We start from the raw sequence: 15718 nt of genomic DNA, 5'->3' as shown, positions 1-15718 counted from the left end.
TCCATTCAAAGCTGGGCACTGGGATTACTTACATAACAGCTTTTTACAGATTATTGTTGCCTCTAATTTTACTAGAGAAATTCAAACTACACTATTGGCTTTAAGCCAAGATATTTATCATTCACTTAAAATAATGGCAAAATACAATTCTTTGTCACTCATTTGTCTTTGTATTCCCTAGGTAATGGTGTTACATTATCAAATGATTATAGTATTAAAAATATAGTAGTTATCTAAAGTATCCAACAATACCCTTTCTAAATCAAGTTCTCAAAAATTCAAACTCTCAAAAGACTTAGCCAGTCTTAAGTAAGCACATCATACAAATCTGTTAAGATAGACTGCCATTTAGTTAATGACCTTTTACTAATTATCAACTATTAATAAATAACACTATTCATTTAGTTGAAAATTTGATGTTTAAAAATGTTTTCAAAAATATTATCTTCAATGAATATAAGGTTTATTCAAATTATGTAAGACTCCATTTAGAATTGTTTTTATTTAATACCAGCTAAGATGATTACAGTTGTGTCATTAATTCTTGCTAGCCACAATAAAATAGTTTTTAAAAGTTAATCCACAGGCAAAATAATCCTATAAAGCTTTATACTTCTATTTTTATTCAATAGACTGATTTTCAAATTTTCAAAATTGAATAACTTTTAAAATTACATTCAAACTATAAAGTTGGAGTTTTCATCAAAAAGTACATATATTTATAAGAAAAACAAAGTATTTTCATAATTAAGCCTTTTAAGTTCCTATTTTGGGATTTTATATCAATAATAACCAGCATGAAAAAGCAATGAAAATATCTAGCAGACTCAGCTATTTCTTTAAAATTATTTAAAATCAGTGATTCATTTAAATCCAGTAAAATATATTGTATAATTGAGTGAGTTTTTCATTGTTTCGTTAGTTGGTTGTTTTTTTGGGGAAAGTATTTGTTTATTTATATATTTTGCTAATTTATTTTACTTCCTAAAATATGAAAAAAGAATTAAAAGCTATTTCCATAAATATAAGAGATGTATGTATAAAAACATATATAAATAAACCATATCCTTAATGTTCTTTACAATCTTTAACAAATAGGAGAATAAACATAAGATTAAACATTATATGGTATGCTTCATGACAAATTGGTAAGAATTCCAAAACACTGAGATTTTCATCAATAAACTTTTCAATTCTGGATCATAAACTTTCCTAAGACAAGCAAGAAAGATGAAAAGATGTTTTTATTTTTGTTTTAAGAAGAGAGTAAAAGTATAGCTTTGATTCTGAGTAGAATGTGAACCGTCATTGTTATGTTACACAGTTCCTTCTCTGGAGGAAGACAACTGAAGGATCCTTCTCTAGCATATTTGTCCTCAATGTTTTATAACAAACTACTCAGGGTTTTCTTCTGTGTAAATTTTTCTTCCCATACAAAACATTCTTTCAATGTTTATATCTTTCAATAACCTCTTTTTATTTATATTTTCAAACAATTCCTTTCTAGGTTAACCTTATATAAGAAAAAGGAAAACAAAAAAAAACAAAAACAAAACAATTCTTCCATTCCTGTATTAAAGAAAATTATCCCAGTTTGAAACTTGGTTAACATCAGGTTCTTTGATCACATTATTCAAACTATCAAGCCCAATTCTGACGATTAAAATGATTAATAAATATCATAATACATACCTAGCAAAGCTTGGAATAAGCTGCTCTTAAAGATACCCATCACCTTTTTAACTGCATTTTTCAACAGCTGCTCCTCTGGTCTCCTTAATTTTTTGCAGTATTCTTCCAGTAATGATAAAGCTCGGTCAGTATCTGAAAAACATGATATTATTATTATGTCTTATGGTCTTAGAAAAATAGAAAGCTAACATTAAACTATTCTATAATTGTGTTCCTAACTTAATGACATGAAATAACTTAATAAGATAATCATAATCTCTATAAACTACCATATGAAATTAATAATTATACTCAATGGCCAATTTCAACAATCCAGTTTTATTTCTATAGTTCTGTCTTCCAAAAGAACCTCTAACTGTAAAACAAAACAAAGAATTCAATCCTGGCCACAATGTTCAAGTTAGATATAATTCTCTCTTGTCAGAGACACTTATCTTAAAATTAATGACTTCCTGCAAAATAATATCCAACTTCCTTAACATGAACTTTGAGGCCTCCCTCCCATGATCAAATATTTTCAGCCTTATTTCCCATATATAGTCCACACTCTCCAAACACGCATACAGTGTCTAAGTCATACTGGTTTACTCACTTTTCCCTTCCATTTTTCTCTACACACATGTATGCACAGACACCCACATACATACACACACACACACACATGTGCATACTTTCTCTCTACCCCACCTCTCTCTTTCTCTCTCTCTCTCTCTCTACTTTTTCTCACCTCTGTACTTTCCTTTTCTCCTACTGTTCCCTGTGCTGGTATATCTTCCCCTATACCACTGTATATACCCCCTAGAATCAGTGTGCTATCTTGAAAAGGGGTTCTTGTCAGGTAAATCTGGGTATGATCCAGCTCTTACTTACTAGCTGTGTGTGACCTTTAACAAGTTCCTTAACCTCTCTGAGCTTCAGTTTCCTCACAGGTATTATGATTAAATGAGACAATATATGCACAATCCCTAGCACACAGAAAATAATCAAGTAAGTCAACTGAACACCTACTTTCTCTTCAATTAGATCTAATTCAAATGTTCTCTCTTCCATAAAGCCATCTCTGATAGTTAAAATTAATCACTATCTCCTCTTCTTCTAAACCATTTTTACTATATGAATTTGTTGGCAGTCTTAATCCATATCTTATTATTTTATGACTTCTTGCATAATGTCTTCATCCTTCACAAGACAAAACATCCTTGAAAAAGTCACTAGAGTTATACAACCTTTGTGTTTAGGTGATAATTGTCTTTGAATTTTAAAAGCCCTCCTTCCCTTCCAATCTACCACTTTCAAAAAAAGCCTAAATACCAATTATAATAACAATAGCTTATATTTATTTTATATTTCCTCCTTTCTCTTGAACCTTCCAACTCTTCTTCCTCATGGCCATTCTCAGCTGATGGTATTACTTCCTATTACATGGAAAATCAGAAGGCAGATTCCACAAGCTCCTAACATAACATCTACTGACTTACCTGTAACTGTACCCACAGAGTCTGCCTTCCCTTATTACTATGAATAAAGAATTTGTGTTTCTAAGGTCAACTCCTGTACTTGAGCACTGGAATCTATCCTCTCTTGCTTACTCAAGGAAATTTTTCCATTATCAATTGTTTTCTTTTCCACTCAATCATCCCATCATTACTAAATGCAGTGGTCAATTATCAATCATCTCATTTGGCCCATAAGCATCATTTGATATTGTTACACTCTTGAAAACACTTTTTTCACTAGGTTTCCACACAGAGGTGTGCTGGTAAATATTTAAAAACTACTTCAGATAAAAAAGAAAACATGTGCACCTACACGCACATGAGTTTGTTATAATTTTACTGACACAAGGATGTATAGCAACCAGTCTACAAATAATAACAAGATATAAAATCTTTAATTGTAAATTCCACTAGTCAGTTGATTCTCAATAATATTTTTATTACTTTTTACCAAATTATTATATTCATAGCCAACTTAGGGTTGTAACTGATGAATGAATAGTTCCAACATAAATGTGGTTTATGTTGCCATGTTAATTAATAAAATGAAAATAAAATAACAAAGATAGTTTTTGTGAAAACCTCACTCTATCAATTATGTTCTTTGTTTGCTGAATCGATAATAATTTTTGAATAGTGGACAAATATTTCCTCAATTTCTGTACTAATCTCAAAGTAACAGCAATGACACAAAATGCTTTTAACTTGTGCTTAAATTATTAACATTTACTTTATCACTTTCTTATCAGCAAAACAATAAATCAAACTCAAATTTGCAGCATTTGCAATTTGCAAAGTCTAAATATTCCCACCATGGCCAATTTCAAGCTACCAACATGATGTCTCTGAACACGGATCTGGGAAACAGATGCACAGCAGCAAACCATTATGTAGCTTATCTACCGCAAAGATACAATCAATGTAAATAACTCAAGAGCAAAGATGGTATCAAAATGAAAAATAATTAAGAATTGATGACTGTTGAGTATTTATTACTTTTTAATATAATTTATGTAAGTTTATGCATAATTATTTTTATTAGAGATGGGGTTTCCCTATGTTGCCCAAGTTAGTCTTGAACTCCTGACCTCAAACAATCCTCCTGCCTTGACCTCCCAAAGTGCTGGGATTACAGGCATGAGCCATCATGCCTGCCTGGCCCACAGTGTATGCATAATTTTTAAATGGTTGCATTTAACTTTTTTTTTTTTTTTTTTGAGATGGAGTCTCACTCTGTTACCCAGGCTGGAGTGCAGTGGTGCGATCTCGGCTCACTGCAACCTCCACCCCCAGGAGCAATTCTCCTGCCTCAGCCTCCTGAGTAGCTGGGACTACAAGTGCATGCCACCACGCCCAGCTAATTTGTGTATTTTTAGCACAGACAGAGTTTCACCACGTTGGTCAGGATGGTCTTGATCTCTTGGTCTTGTAATCCACTCACCTCAGCCTCCCAAAGTGCTGGGATTACATGTCTGAGCCACCGTGCCAGCCTCAACATTTTTTAAATGGCTGTATTTTCTTGCAAATTTGCTGAGAATTTAATGATAAGCTCTTGCAAGCTGATATGAGCCATCTCCAGCACAACATTATTTCCAAGGCAGCACTCTCTCCCAGATTGTCTTCCTACTTGATGGATGCCCTTTCTCAATCACATTTATTAGTTTCCCCTAATTTCTCAATGAGGGTTTAGGATGTTTAGAGTACCTCTAAACATGGTAAGACTTTCTTTCTTTAATCTTACTCACTGGGTAATCTTACCCAGTCTCCTTGATAATCTTACCTAATTCCCTAGCTTTAAATATTATCAGCACCCTCAAGACTTCCAAATTTATATCTGTAGCTCAGAACTTTCCCCTGAATTCCAGACTCATATCCAACTGAATGCTCAATGTTTCCATTTGGATGTCTAATAAGCATCTCAAACTTCACTTGTCAAAACTGAACTCCAGATCTTATCTACCTACCCTCAATCTGCTTCTCCTCCAATGTATCTCCATCTTTCATCCTTCTAATTATTCAGGCCCAAATTCCTGAAGTCAGTATTCATTCTTTTCTCTAATTCTCTACATCTATCCATCAGTAAATCCTATGGGCTCCAACATCAAATTATATGCAGAACCCCATCACTTCTCCCTACCTCCAGTGCCACCACCCTGGCACAACCCATCATCATCTATCCCCTACATTACTGCAATAACGTTCTACTAGTTTACATGCTGTCACCTTTGCCCTCCTATAGTCTTTTCTCCTTTTTTTTTCTTTTTTCTTTTTTTGTTTGCTTGTTTGTTTGTTTGTTTGTTTGTTTAAAGCAGGGTCTCTCTCTGTCACCCAGATGGGAGTGCAGTGGTGCAATCACTGTGCATTTCAGCATCAACTTCCCAGGCTCAAGTGATCCTCCCGAATCATTTTTTGATTTTTGATTTTTTTGTAGAGATGAGGTCTCACTATGTTGCCCAGGCTGGCCTACAGTCTTTTCTAAACACAATAGCCAAAAATATCCTTTCAAGTCATCAACTAGATTATGTCATTCCTCAACTCAAACCCTCAAGTGTCTCCCCATCCCACTCAGAGCAAAGGCCCACCTCTCTGACTTCAGCTCTTAGACCTCTCCTCTTGCTCAATCTACTCCAACCACAGTATCTCAGCTCAAACATACCAAGAACTCTCCAAATCATGGCCTCTATACTTGTGATTCTGCCTATAACACTCTTCTCTCAGGTATCCATAAAGCTTGCTCCTTCACTTCTGTTATATCTCTGCTTATATATCATCTTAGCAGTAAGGCCTTCCATAATACTCCTATATAACATAGCAAACTTCAAGCTTATCCCCTTGAAAGAAATGAGAATTTCAATTGGGCAATAAGAGATGGAGGAGGACACTGTGTAACTACCTCTCTTCTATCTAGTAAGGTTAGAAATATAGAAATAAATGTGGATGAACAGAGAGCTCACTCCAATTTATGTTAACAAAGAATGGTGATATAAATGTACGCTAATATATTTGCATAAACTTTAATTTTTAAAAATGATTTCACACTTTACTTGCATAATGTTTTCAACAACTCTGAATCAAGGACAAATATTTTAATCCCCATTTTGTCAATAATTAAACAATCAGCAGTTTCCTTGAAATAACTGTGGCTCACTTTCTAACCTATCCCTACCCACTATTTACAAATATAAATAGTTACATTACTTACCATTGTAGGTGATCAACAATACAATAACTATACTATACCTCCCTCTCTACTTATATGTATCTGTGGTCTCTAATCATGTAATTACCTCTAGTGCCCAAAGCTTTAGTCTTTTTCATTTCCTCATTAAAGTCTGCTGACATTTTTTGGAAAACCTACTAAGTGCTGAGCACCTTTTTCTTTTCTCTTTTTTTTAATACAATTATAACTAAAGACTTTTTTTTTTTTTTTTTTTTTAGTTTCTGTGGCATTGTTGTAGGTATTACTTTAGTCGTTTATTCTTCTAAAGGGCAATTCTTGGCCAGGCATGGTGGCTCACGCCTATAATTCCAGCACTTCGGGTGGCCGAGGTGGAAGGATTGCTTGAGGCCAGGAGTTTGAGACCAGCCTGGGCAACACAGCAAAACCCTTTCTCTACAACAAAATTTTAAAATTAGCCAGGTGTGGTGGTGCATGTCTGCACTCCCAGCTACTCAGAAGGCTGAGATGGGAGGATCATTTAAGCCCAGGAGTTCAAGGCTTCAGTGGGCCACGATCCTGCTACTACTGCTCTCCAGCCTGGGCTACAGAGTGAGACCCTGTCTCTAAATAAATAAATAAAGATATAAATAAAGATATAAATAAATAAATAAAATACCCTGTCTCTAAGTAAACAAGCAAAATGAAGAGCAATTCTCAAAAGTGTATTAACAATATTCCCCCAAACACATCTACAAATATAATTAGGTAAGTAAGGGGAATTTCACTCATTTAGCATGTATTTATTCAGAAAATACTGTATTGATTCAAAACAGCTAGACGTTTTCTAAAGCAGCAGAGCTTACTATGCCTCTCATCTCCGTAGGATAAAAATTTGACACATAAAACGAAACACTAAAATATTTTTAAAAGGTCGTATATAATCAAGTCTCTATTAGACAAGTTAGGCTATCACACACCAGCATCTACGGCTGGAATCGTGGCTGCCCTTTTATGCTTCTTTTGATTATTGAGAATGATCATCACCTGGAGTCAATTCTATTATGCCCTTCAGCTCTCTGTACTCAAATCCTTATTTCTGGTTAATGAAAGTTTGAAAATAATCTAAAAAAGGACAAATTAAACAAATGAAACAAACAGCAAGGATCTTTTCATACAAATTAAAAATCCCTAACCTAATCTCCATAAATTGAATAAAGTGAAAAGTTGAGATAATTATTCAAGCAAGTCAAGATTCATATTTTAATTGATGTTCAAATAACCAAGTAGAGAATTTTTCACCTAAATTGCCTCAATTATCCTGTTTTCTTCATTAAACTCTACCTTCATATGACTCCTGAGTCTACAAAAAACAACAACAACAACAACTAAATTTGGATTACAGGCACAGGAGGAAATGCGGGGGCAGGGAGAATCACTTTTTAAAATAAGAAATTTTTGCATGAAATATGCAACCAAGGGATAGTGAATGTTACATAATTAGAACTGTAGGTAATCATGTGTCTGTTAATTAAGGTTCAACTCTATTGTACATGGTTTAAGAATAGCATCACCAGAAAGTTATAAATAATTTGGGACAGGTAATTTAAGTTTGAAACAGTAATTGGCAATAGTGCTAACAAATGAACTTTTAGAGAAAAGAAAAGGATGATACATAAAATCATTTGCCATGGCTTAAAAAATGAAGAATTACAGAACATACAGTGGTATCATTAGGAAAACATATATCAAAGTATGATAGAGAAAAGGTGAATTTAATGGACAAATCTTGTAAAGTAAAGCATTTAGAATAGTGAAATTATTTTACATAAATCTATTTAACATACTTACAGTTTAAAAAGAACTTTTAAATGCATTATCTTATCTGATTCTCACCACTGAGAAGTCATACCTATTTCACATGAAACTGAAATTCAGAGTGGCTTGTCCAAGATCACAGAGCTACTAAATAGCAGATTTGGAGCTTAATCCAAAAGCTTTTGATTCCAAGTATAGTGCTCTCTCCACAATACCACCCTTAATCCTCCAGAAATGGAGTTGAGCATATTTTTGTGGAAAAAATAAAATAAAACTTGACCAATCAGACATAAATCGTATCACTGAATTTTAGAATCTAGGGTCAAATGTTGAATCACAAATTTTCACATTTATTCTTTTAATTTGAATTTGTATTTGTAACATATAAATAAAAATGGTCCTACCTTTATAAGTCTGGTAGAGAGAGGAAAAGGTTATTTCAGGCATTAATCAAGTATTTATTGACTATCTTACTACAGTCCAGACACTGGGAACACAGTACTGAACAAAACAGGCAATAGTCTACCCTCATAGAGATTTTAGTCTCAAAATAAAGATAATTAACTATAAAATTTCAACAAAGTGAAAGATTAAAACAGAGCATAAGAATACTATCATGGCCGGGAGTGGTGGCCTACGCCTGTAATACCAGCACTTCAGGAGGCTGAGGCGGGCGGATCGTCTGAGGTCAGGAGTTCAAGACCAGCCTGACCAACATGGTGAAACCCTGTCTCTACTAAAAATACAAAAATTAGCTGGGCATGGTAGTGGGCGACTGTAATCCCAGCTACTTGGGAGGCTGAGGGAGGCGAAGGTTGCAGTGAGCTGAGATCATGCCACTGCACTCCACCCTGGCTGACAGACAGAGACTCTATCTCAAAAAAAAAAAAAAAAAAAAAAAAAAAAGGTATCATAAAGTACCAGGTACCATGGGAGCAGAGAATTAGGTTGATGCCATACGTACAGTGTTAACAAGTTTGGTCCTATACCCAAGGGTAGAATGACAAGCCATGGAAGATTTTTAACTGAAGGAGAAAATGACCATTTTTTAGATTTAGAAAGATTAAGAATAGTATGATATGTATCCATTAAAACAAGCAATAACAATTATACTTTTTTCATATTTTAAATATATATATTTTCAAAATTGAATGATCACATTTTTATCATTACTTATAGACATTATGACTAGAAAATGAAAGTGAGAGGTGAACCTGGCTGGGCTTCTGCATCAGGTGGAGACTTGCAGAACTTTTCTGTCTAACCAAAGGATTGTAAATGCACCAATCAGCGCTCTGTGTCTAGCTAAAGGATTGTAAATGCACCAATCAGTGCTCTGTGTCTAGCTAAAGGATTGTAAATGCACCAATCAGTGCTCTGTGTCTAGCTAAAAGTTTGTAAACGCACCAATCAGCACCCAGTAAAAACAGACCAATCAGCACTCTGTAAAACAGACCAATCAGCACTCTGTAAAATGGAATAAGCAGCTCTCTATAAAATGGACCAATCAGCAGGATGTGGGTGGAGCCAAATAAGGGAATAAAAGCAGGCCCCCTGAGCCAGCAGCACCAACCCAACCCACTCAGGTCCCCTTCCACACTGTAGAAGCTTTGTTCTTTTGCTCTTTGCAATATATCTTGCTGCTGCTCACTCTTTGGGTCCACACCACCTTTATGAGTTGTAACACTCAGCACAAAGATCTGCAGCTTCACTCCTGAAGTCAGCGAGACCACAAACCCACCAGGAGGAACAAACAACTCTGGACACACTGCCTTTAAGAGCTGTAACACTCACCGCGAAGGTCTGAGCTTCACTCCTGAAGTCAGTGAGACCACGAACCCACCAGAAGGAAGAAACTCCAGACATGTCTGAACATCAGAAGGAACAAACTCCAGACACACCATCTTTAAGAACTGTAACACTCACCGCGAGGGTCCGCGGCTTCATTCTTGAAGTCAGCGAGACAAAGAACCCACCAATTCTGGACACATTTTGGTGACCACGAAGGGACCATCGCCTATCACCAAGAAGTGAGACTATCACCTATCGCCAAGCAGTGAGTACCACCAGACCCCTTTCACCTGCTATTCTGTCTTCTTTTTCCTTAGAATTCAGGGGCTAAATACCAGGCACCTGTTGGCCAGTTAAAAGTGACTAGCACAGCTGCTGGACTAAAGACACAGGTATCAGGCTTTCTGGGAAAGGACTCTCTAACAATCCTCAACTCTTCAGAGTTGGGAGCATTGGTTTACCTGGCACCAGCTTCTGTTTTTCCTGTACTATTGGGCTGAGCCAAGGGTTGACAGAGAGGAAAGCCATTCAGCTCCAGCGTCCCGATGACAAGTTTGTTGACCCTGCAGCCATGAGCGGAACTCTCAAAGGCATGTCGCCCAAGCAAGGCTTGCCCATCTACCCCGACCCTTGCCCCCTGGGTCATAACACCTGCCAGACAAACTTCCTCTTGCCTCTCTTCTCTGAGGCTAGTCCTGCTTATAAAAACCACTCACTCTCTCTGGTGCTTTTCTAGTTTCTCCTAGAAAAGAATGATTTTCTAGGAATGATTCCTAGTATAATAAGGAAATAAGTAAATAAGAATGATTTCTAGTATAAACTCCAGGACTCTGTTACCTTCTTTTGCACCTGGGCTCACCAATCAGAAAGACATAATTTTTGCCTAAAGCCCCATCGTAGGGGGGACTATCTGGAATTTTAGAATCCCTCCTCAGACAAGCAGGCCTTAAAAAAGCTATTCCTGAAGCTAGGATATGGGGAGCCTCAGAAATTGTATCCTTCCTATTCTTATAAGTGAGGAAAAAAGGCAACACTCTTCCAACTCTGGAGATTCCTCCCCTCCTTCAGGGTATGGCCCTCCGCTTCATTTTTGGGGCATAATATCTTTATACAACAGGGGTAAAGTCCCAATACTAACAGAAGAATGCTTAGGACTCTAACAGGTTTTCAAGAATGCATCAGTAAGGGCCAATAAATCCATTTTTTCTCAGTCCTATTTGTGGTCTAAGAGGACAGGCAAGGGTGCAGGTTTTCAAGAATGTATCAGTAAGGGCCACTAAATCCGACCTTCCTCAGTCCTCCTTGTAGTCTAGGAGTAAAACTAGTGTTTCTGTTGCTGCAATGATGAGTGCAACTATGCTGATCGGCACTGTCCAGGGACTGTTGTGGGTTCTTGGGCAGGCAGAGAAACAAACCAAAACCATGGGCAGTTTTGTCCTTCAGATGGGAAACACTCAAGCATCAACAGGCTCACCCTTGAAATGTGTCCTAAGCCATTGGTACCAATTTGACCCACAAGCCCTGAAAAAGAGGTGGCTCATTTTTTTCTGCACTCCAGCCTGGCCCCAATATTCTCTCTCTGATGGGGAAAAATGGCCACCCAAGGGAAGTATAAATTACAATACTATCCTGCAGCTTGACCTTTTCTGTAAGATGGAAGGCAAATGGAGTGAAATACCTTAGGTCCAAGCTTTGTTTTCATTGAAGGAGAATACACAACTATGCAAAGCTTGCAATTTGCATCCCACAGGAGGAACTTTCAGCTTACCCCCATATCCTAGCCTCCCTACAGCTCCCCTTCCTATTAATGATAAGCCTCCTGTAATCTCCCCAGCCCAGAAGGAAATAAGCAAAGAAATCTCCAAAGGACCACAAAAAAACCCTGGGCTATCAGTTATGTCCCCTTTAAGCTGTAGGGGGAAGGGAATTTGGCCCAACCCAGGTACATGTCCCTTTCTCCCTCTCTGATTTAAAACAGATCAGGGCAGACCTGGGGAAGTTTTCAGATGATCCTGATAGGTACACAGATGTCCTACAAGGTCTAGGGCAAACCTCCTATCTCACTTGGAGAGATGTCATGCTATTGTTAGAACAAACCCTGGCCTTAAATGAAAAAAATGTGGCTTTAGCTGCAGCCTGAGAGTTTGGAGAACCTGGTATCTTAGTCAAGTAAATGATAGAATGAAAGCTGAGGAAAGGGACAAATTCCCTACTGGTATGGATCTCCACTGGAACCTTGACTCAGATCATGGGGACTGGAGTTGTAAACATCTGTTGACCTGTGTTCTAGAAGGACTAAGAAGAATTAGGGAAAAAACCCACGAATTATTCAATTATGTCCACCACAACTCAGGGAAAGGAAGAAAATCCTTCTGCCTTCCTCGAGAAGCTACAGGAGGCCTTAAGAAAATATACTCCCCTATCACTCGACTCACTAGAGGGTCAATTGATTCTAAAAGATAAGTTTATTACCCAGTCAGCTGCAGATATCAGGAAAAAGCTCCAAAAGCAAGTCATGGGCCCTGAACAAAATCTGGAGGCATTATTAAACCTGGCAACCTCAGTGTTCTATAATAGGGACCAAGAGGAATAGGCCCAAAAGGAAAAGTAGATCAGAGAAAGGCCACAGCCTTAGTCACGGCCTTCAGACAAACAAACCTTGGTGGTTCAGAGAGGTCAGAAAATGGAGCAGGCCAATCACCCAGTAGGGCTTGTTATCAGTGTGGTTTACAAGGAAACTTTAAAAAAGATTGTCCAATGAGAAACAAGCTGCCCCCTCATCCATGTCTGCTATGCTGAGGCAATCACTTGAGGGTGCACTGCCCCAGAGTGCAGAGGTTCTCTGGGTCAGAAGCCCCCAACGAGTTGATCCAACAACTAGACTTAGAGTGCCCAGGGCAAGTGCCAAATCATGTCATCACGCTCCCTGAGCCCCGGGTACGTTTAACCATTGAGGGCCAGGAAATTGACTTCCTCCTGGACACTGGTGCAGCCTTCTCAGTGCTAATCTCCTGTCCTGGATGACTGTCCTCAAAGTCCATTATCATCCAAGGAATCCTGGGACAGCCTGTAACCAGGTATTTCTCCCATCTCCTCAGTTGTAATTGGGAGACTTTACTGTTTTCACATGCCTTTTCTGTTATGCCTGAAAGTCCTATACCCTTATTAGGGAGGGATATATTAGCCAAAGCTGGAGCTACTATCTACATGAGTATGGGGAACAAGTTACTCATTTATTGTCCCCTATTTGAGGAGGGAATCAACCCTGAAGTCTGGGCATTGGAAGGATAATTCAAAAGGGCAAAAATGCCCACCCAGTCCAAATCAGGCTAAAAGATCCCACCACTTTTCCTTAACAAAGGCAATATCCCTTAAGGCCTGAAGTTCATAAAGGATTACAGGATATTGTTAAACATTCAAAAGTTCAAGGTTTAGTAAGGAAATGCAGCAGTCCCTGCAACACCCGAATTCTAGGAGTACAAAAACCAAATGGTCAGTGGAGACTAGTGCAAGATCTTAAACTCATTAATGAGGCAGTAATTTCTCTATATCCAGTTGTACCCAACCCCTATACCCTGCTCTGTCAAATGTGAGAGGAAGCAGAATGGTTCACTGTTCTGGACCTCAAGAATGCCTTCTTCTGTATTCCCCTGCACTCTGACTCCCAGTTTCTCTTTGCCTTTGAGGATCCCACAAACCACATGTCCCAACTTACATGGACAGTCTTGTCCCAAGGGTTTAGGGATAGCCCTCACCTGTTTGGTCAGGCACTGGCCCAAGATCTAGACCACTTCTCAAGTCCAGGCACTCTGGTCCTTCAGTATGTGGATGATTTACTTTTGGCTACCAGTTCGGAAGTCTCATGCCAGCAGGCTACTCTAGATCTCTTGAACTTTCTAGCTAATCAAGGGTACAAGGCGTCTAGGTAAAAGGCGCAGCTTTGCCTACAGCAGGTCAAATATCTAGGCCTAATCTTAGCCAGAGGGACCAGGGCCCTCAGCCAGGAATAAATACAACCTATACTGGTTTATCCTCGCCCTAAGACATTAAAACAGTTGTAGGGGTTCCTTAGAATCACTGGCTTTTGCCAACTATGGATCCCCAGATACAGTGAGGTGGCCAGACCACTCTATACCCTAATCAAGGAGACCCAGAGGGCAAATACTCATCTAGTAGAATGGGAACCCTTGTTCCCAGAGCAAGATGGCCGAATAAGAACAGCTCCAGTCTCTAGCTCCCAGTGCGAGTGACACAGAAGACTGGTGATTTTTGCATTTTCAACTGAGGTACTGGGTTCATCTCACTGGGGAGTGCCAGACAATCAGTGCTGGTCACCTGGTACAGCCCGACTAGTGAGAGCTGAAGCAGAGCGAGGCATTGCCTCACCTGGGAAGCACAAGGGGGAAGGGAATCCCTTTTCCTAGCCAGGGGAACAGAGACACACAACACCTGGAAAATCGGATAACTCCCACCCTAATACTGCACGTTACCAAGGGTCTTAGCAAATGGCACACCAGGAGATTATATCTCACACCAGGCTGGGAGGGTCCCATGCCCATGGAGCCTCCCTCATTGCTAGCACAGCAGTCTGCGATCTAACTGCAAAGCAGCAGCAAGGCTGGGGGAGAGGCACCTGCCATTGCTGAGGCTTAAGTAGGTAAACAAAGCCTCTGAAAGCTCGAACTGGGTGGAGCCCACAGCAGCTCAAGGAGGCCTGCCTGCCTCTGTAGACTCTGTAGCAGCAGAAACCTCTTCAGATGCAAATGACCCTGTCTGACAGCTTTGAAGAGAGCAGTGAATCTCCCAACACAGAGGTTAAGATCTGAGAATGGACAGACTGTCTACTCAAGTGGGTCCCTGACCCCTGAGTAGCCTAACTGGGAGACATCCCCCACCAGATGCAGACCAACATCCTATATCTCACACGGCGGGGGACACCCCTGAGACGAAGCTTCCAGAGCAAGAATCAGACAGGAACATTCACTGTTCAGCAATATTCTATCTTCTGCAGCCTCTGCTACTGATACCCAAGCAAACGGTATCTGGAGTTGGACCTCAAGCAATCTCCAACAGACCTACAGCTAAGGGTCCTGACTGTTAGAAGGAAAATTAACAAACAGAAAGGACACCCACACCAAAACCCCATCAGTACGTCACCATCATCAAAGACCAGAGGCAGATAAAACCACAAAGATGGCGAAAAAGCAGGGCAGAAAAGCTGGAAATTCAAAAAATAAGAGCGCATCTCCCCCTCCAAAGGAACGCAGCTCATCATCAGCAACGGATCAAAGCTGGACGGAGAATGACTTTGATGAGTTGAGAGAAGAAGGCTTCAGTCCATCAAACTTCTCAGAGCTAAAGGAGGAATTACATACCAAGTGCAATGAAACTAAAAATCTTGAAAAAAGAATGGAAGAATGGATAACTAGAATAATCAATACAGAGAAGACCATAAACGAACTGACAGAGATAAAAACCATGACACGAGAAATACGTGACAAATGAACAAGCTTCAGTAACTGACTCGATCAACTGGAAGAAAGAGTATTAGCGACTGAGGATCAAATGAATGAAATGAAGCGAGAAGAGAAGTCTAAGAAAAAAGAGGAAAAAGACGTGAACAAAGCCTTCAAGAAGTATGGGATTATGTGAAAAGACCAAATCTACATCTGATTGGGGTGCCTGAAAGTGAGGGGGAAAATGGAACCAAGTTGGAAAACACTCTTCAGGATATTATCCAGGAGAACTTCCCCAACCTAGTAAC

The 15718-nt window shown here is 38.8% G+C and overlaps 1 protein-coding gene across 1 annotated transcript in view; it reads right to left on the bottom strand.

The window, feature by feature from the left end:
* DLG2 (discs, large homolog 2 (Drosophila)) overlaps positions 1-15718 on the bottom strand; it is a 2293993-nt gene that overhangs the window by 2256660 nt on the left and 21615 nt on the right. The window contains exon 3 of the mRNA XM_011938528.1: positions 1693-1824. Coding sequence (XP_011793918.1) covers positions 1693-1732 — 40 coding nt within the window. The 5' untranslated portion in view covers positions 1733-1824. The remainder of the gene's footprint in view (positions 1-1692; positions 1825-15718) is intronic.

Source organism: Colobus angolensis, unplaced genomic scaffold (genome assembly GCF_000951035.1).
Source record: "Colobus angolensis palliatus isolate OR3802 unplaced genomic scaffold, Cang.pa_1.0 Scaffold174, whole genome shotgun sequence".
In the NCBI taxonomy this organism is placed as follows: domain Eukaryota; kingdom Metazoa; phylum Chordata; class Mammalia; order Primates; family Cercopithecidae; genus Colobus; species Colobus angolensis.
The sequence above is the reverse complement of the archived record's forward strand: the minus strand, read 5'-3'. Positions and strand labels throughout refer to the sequence as shown.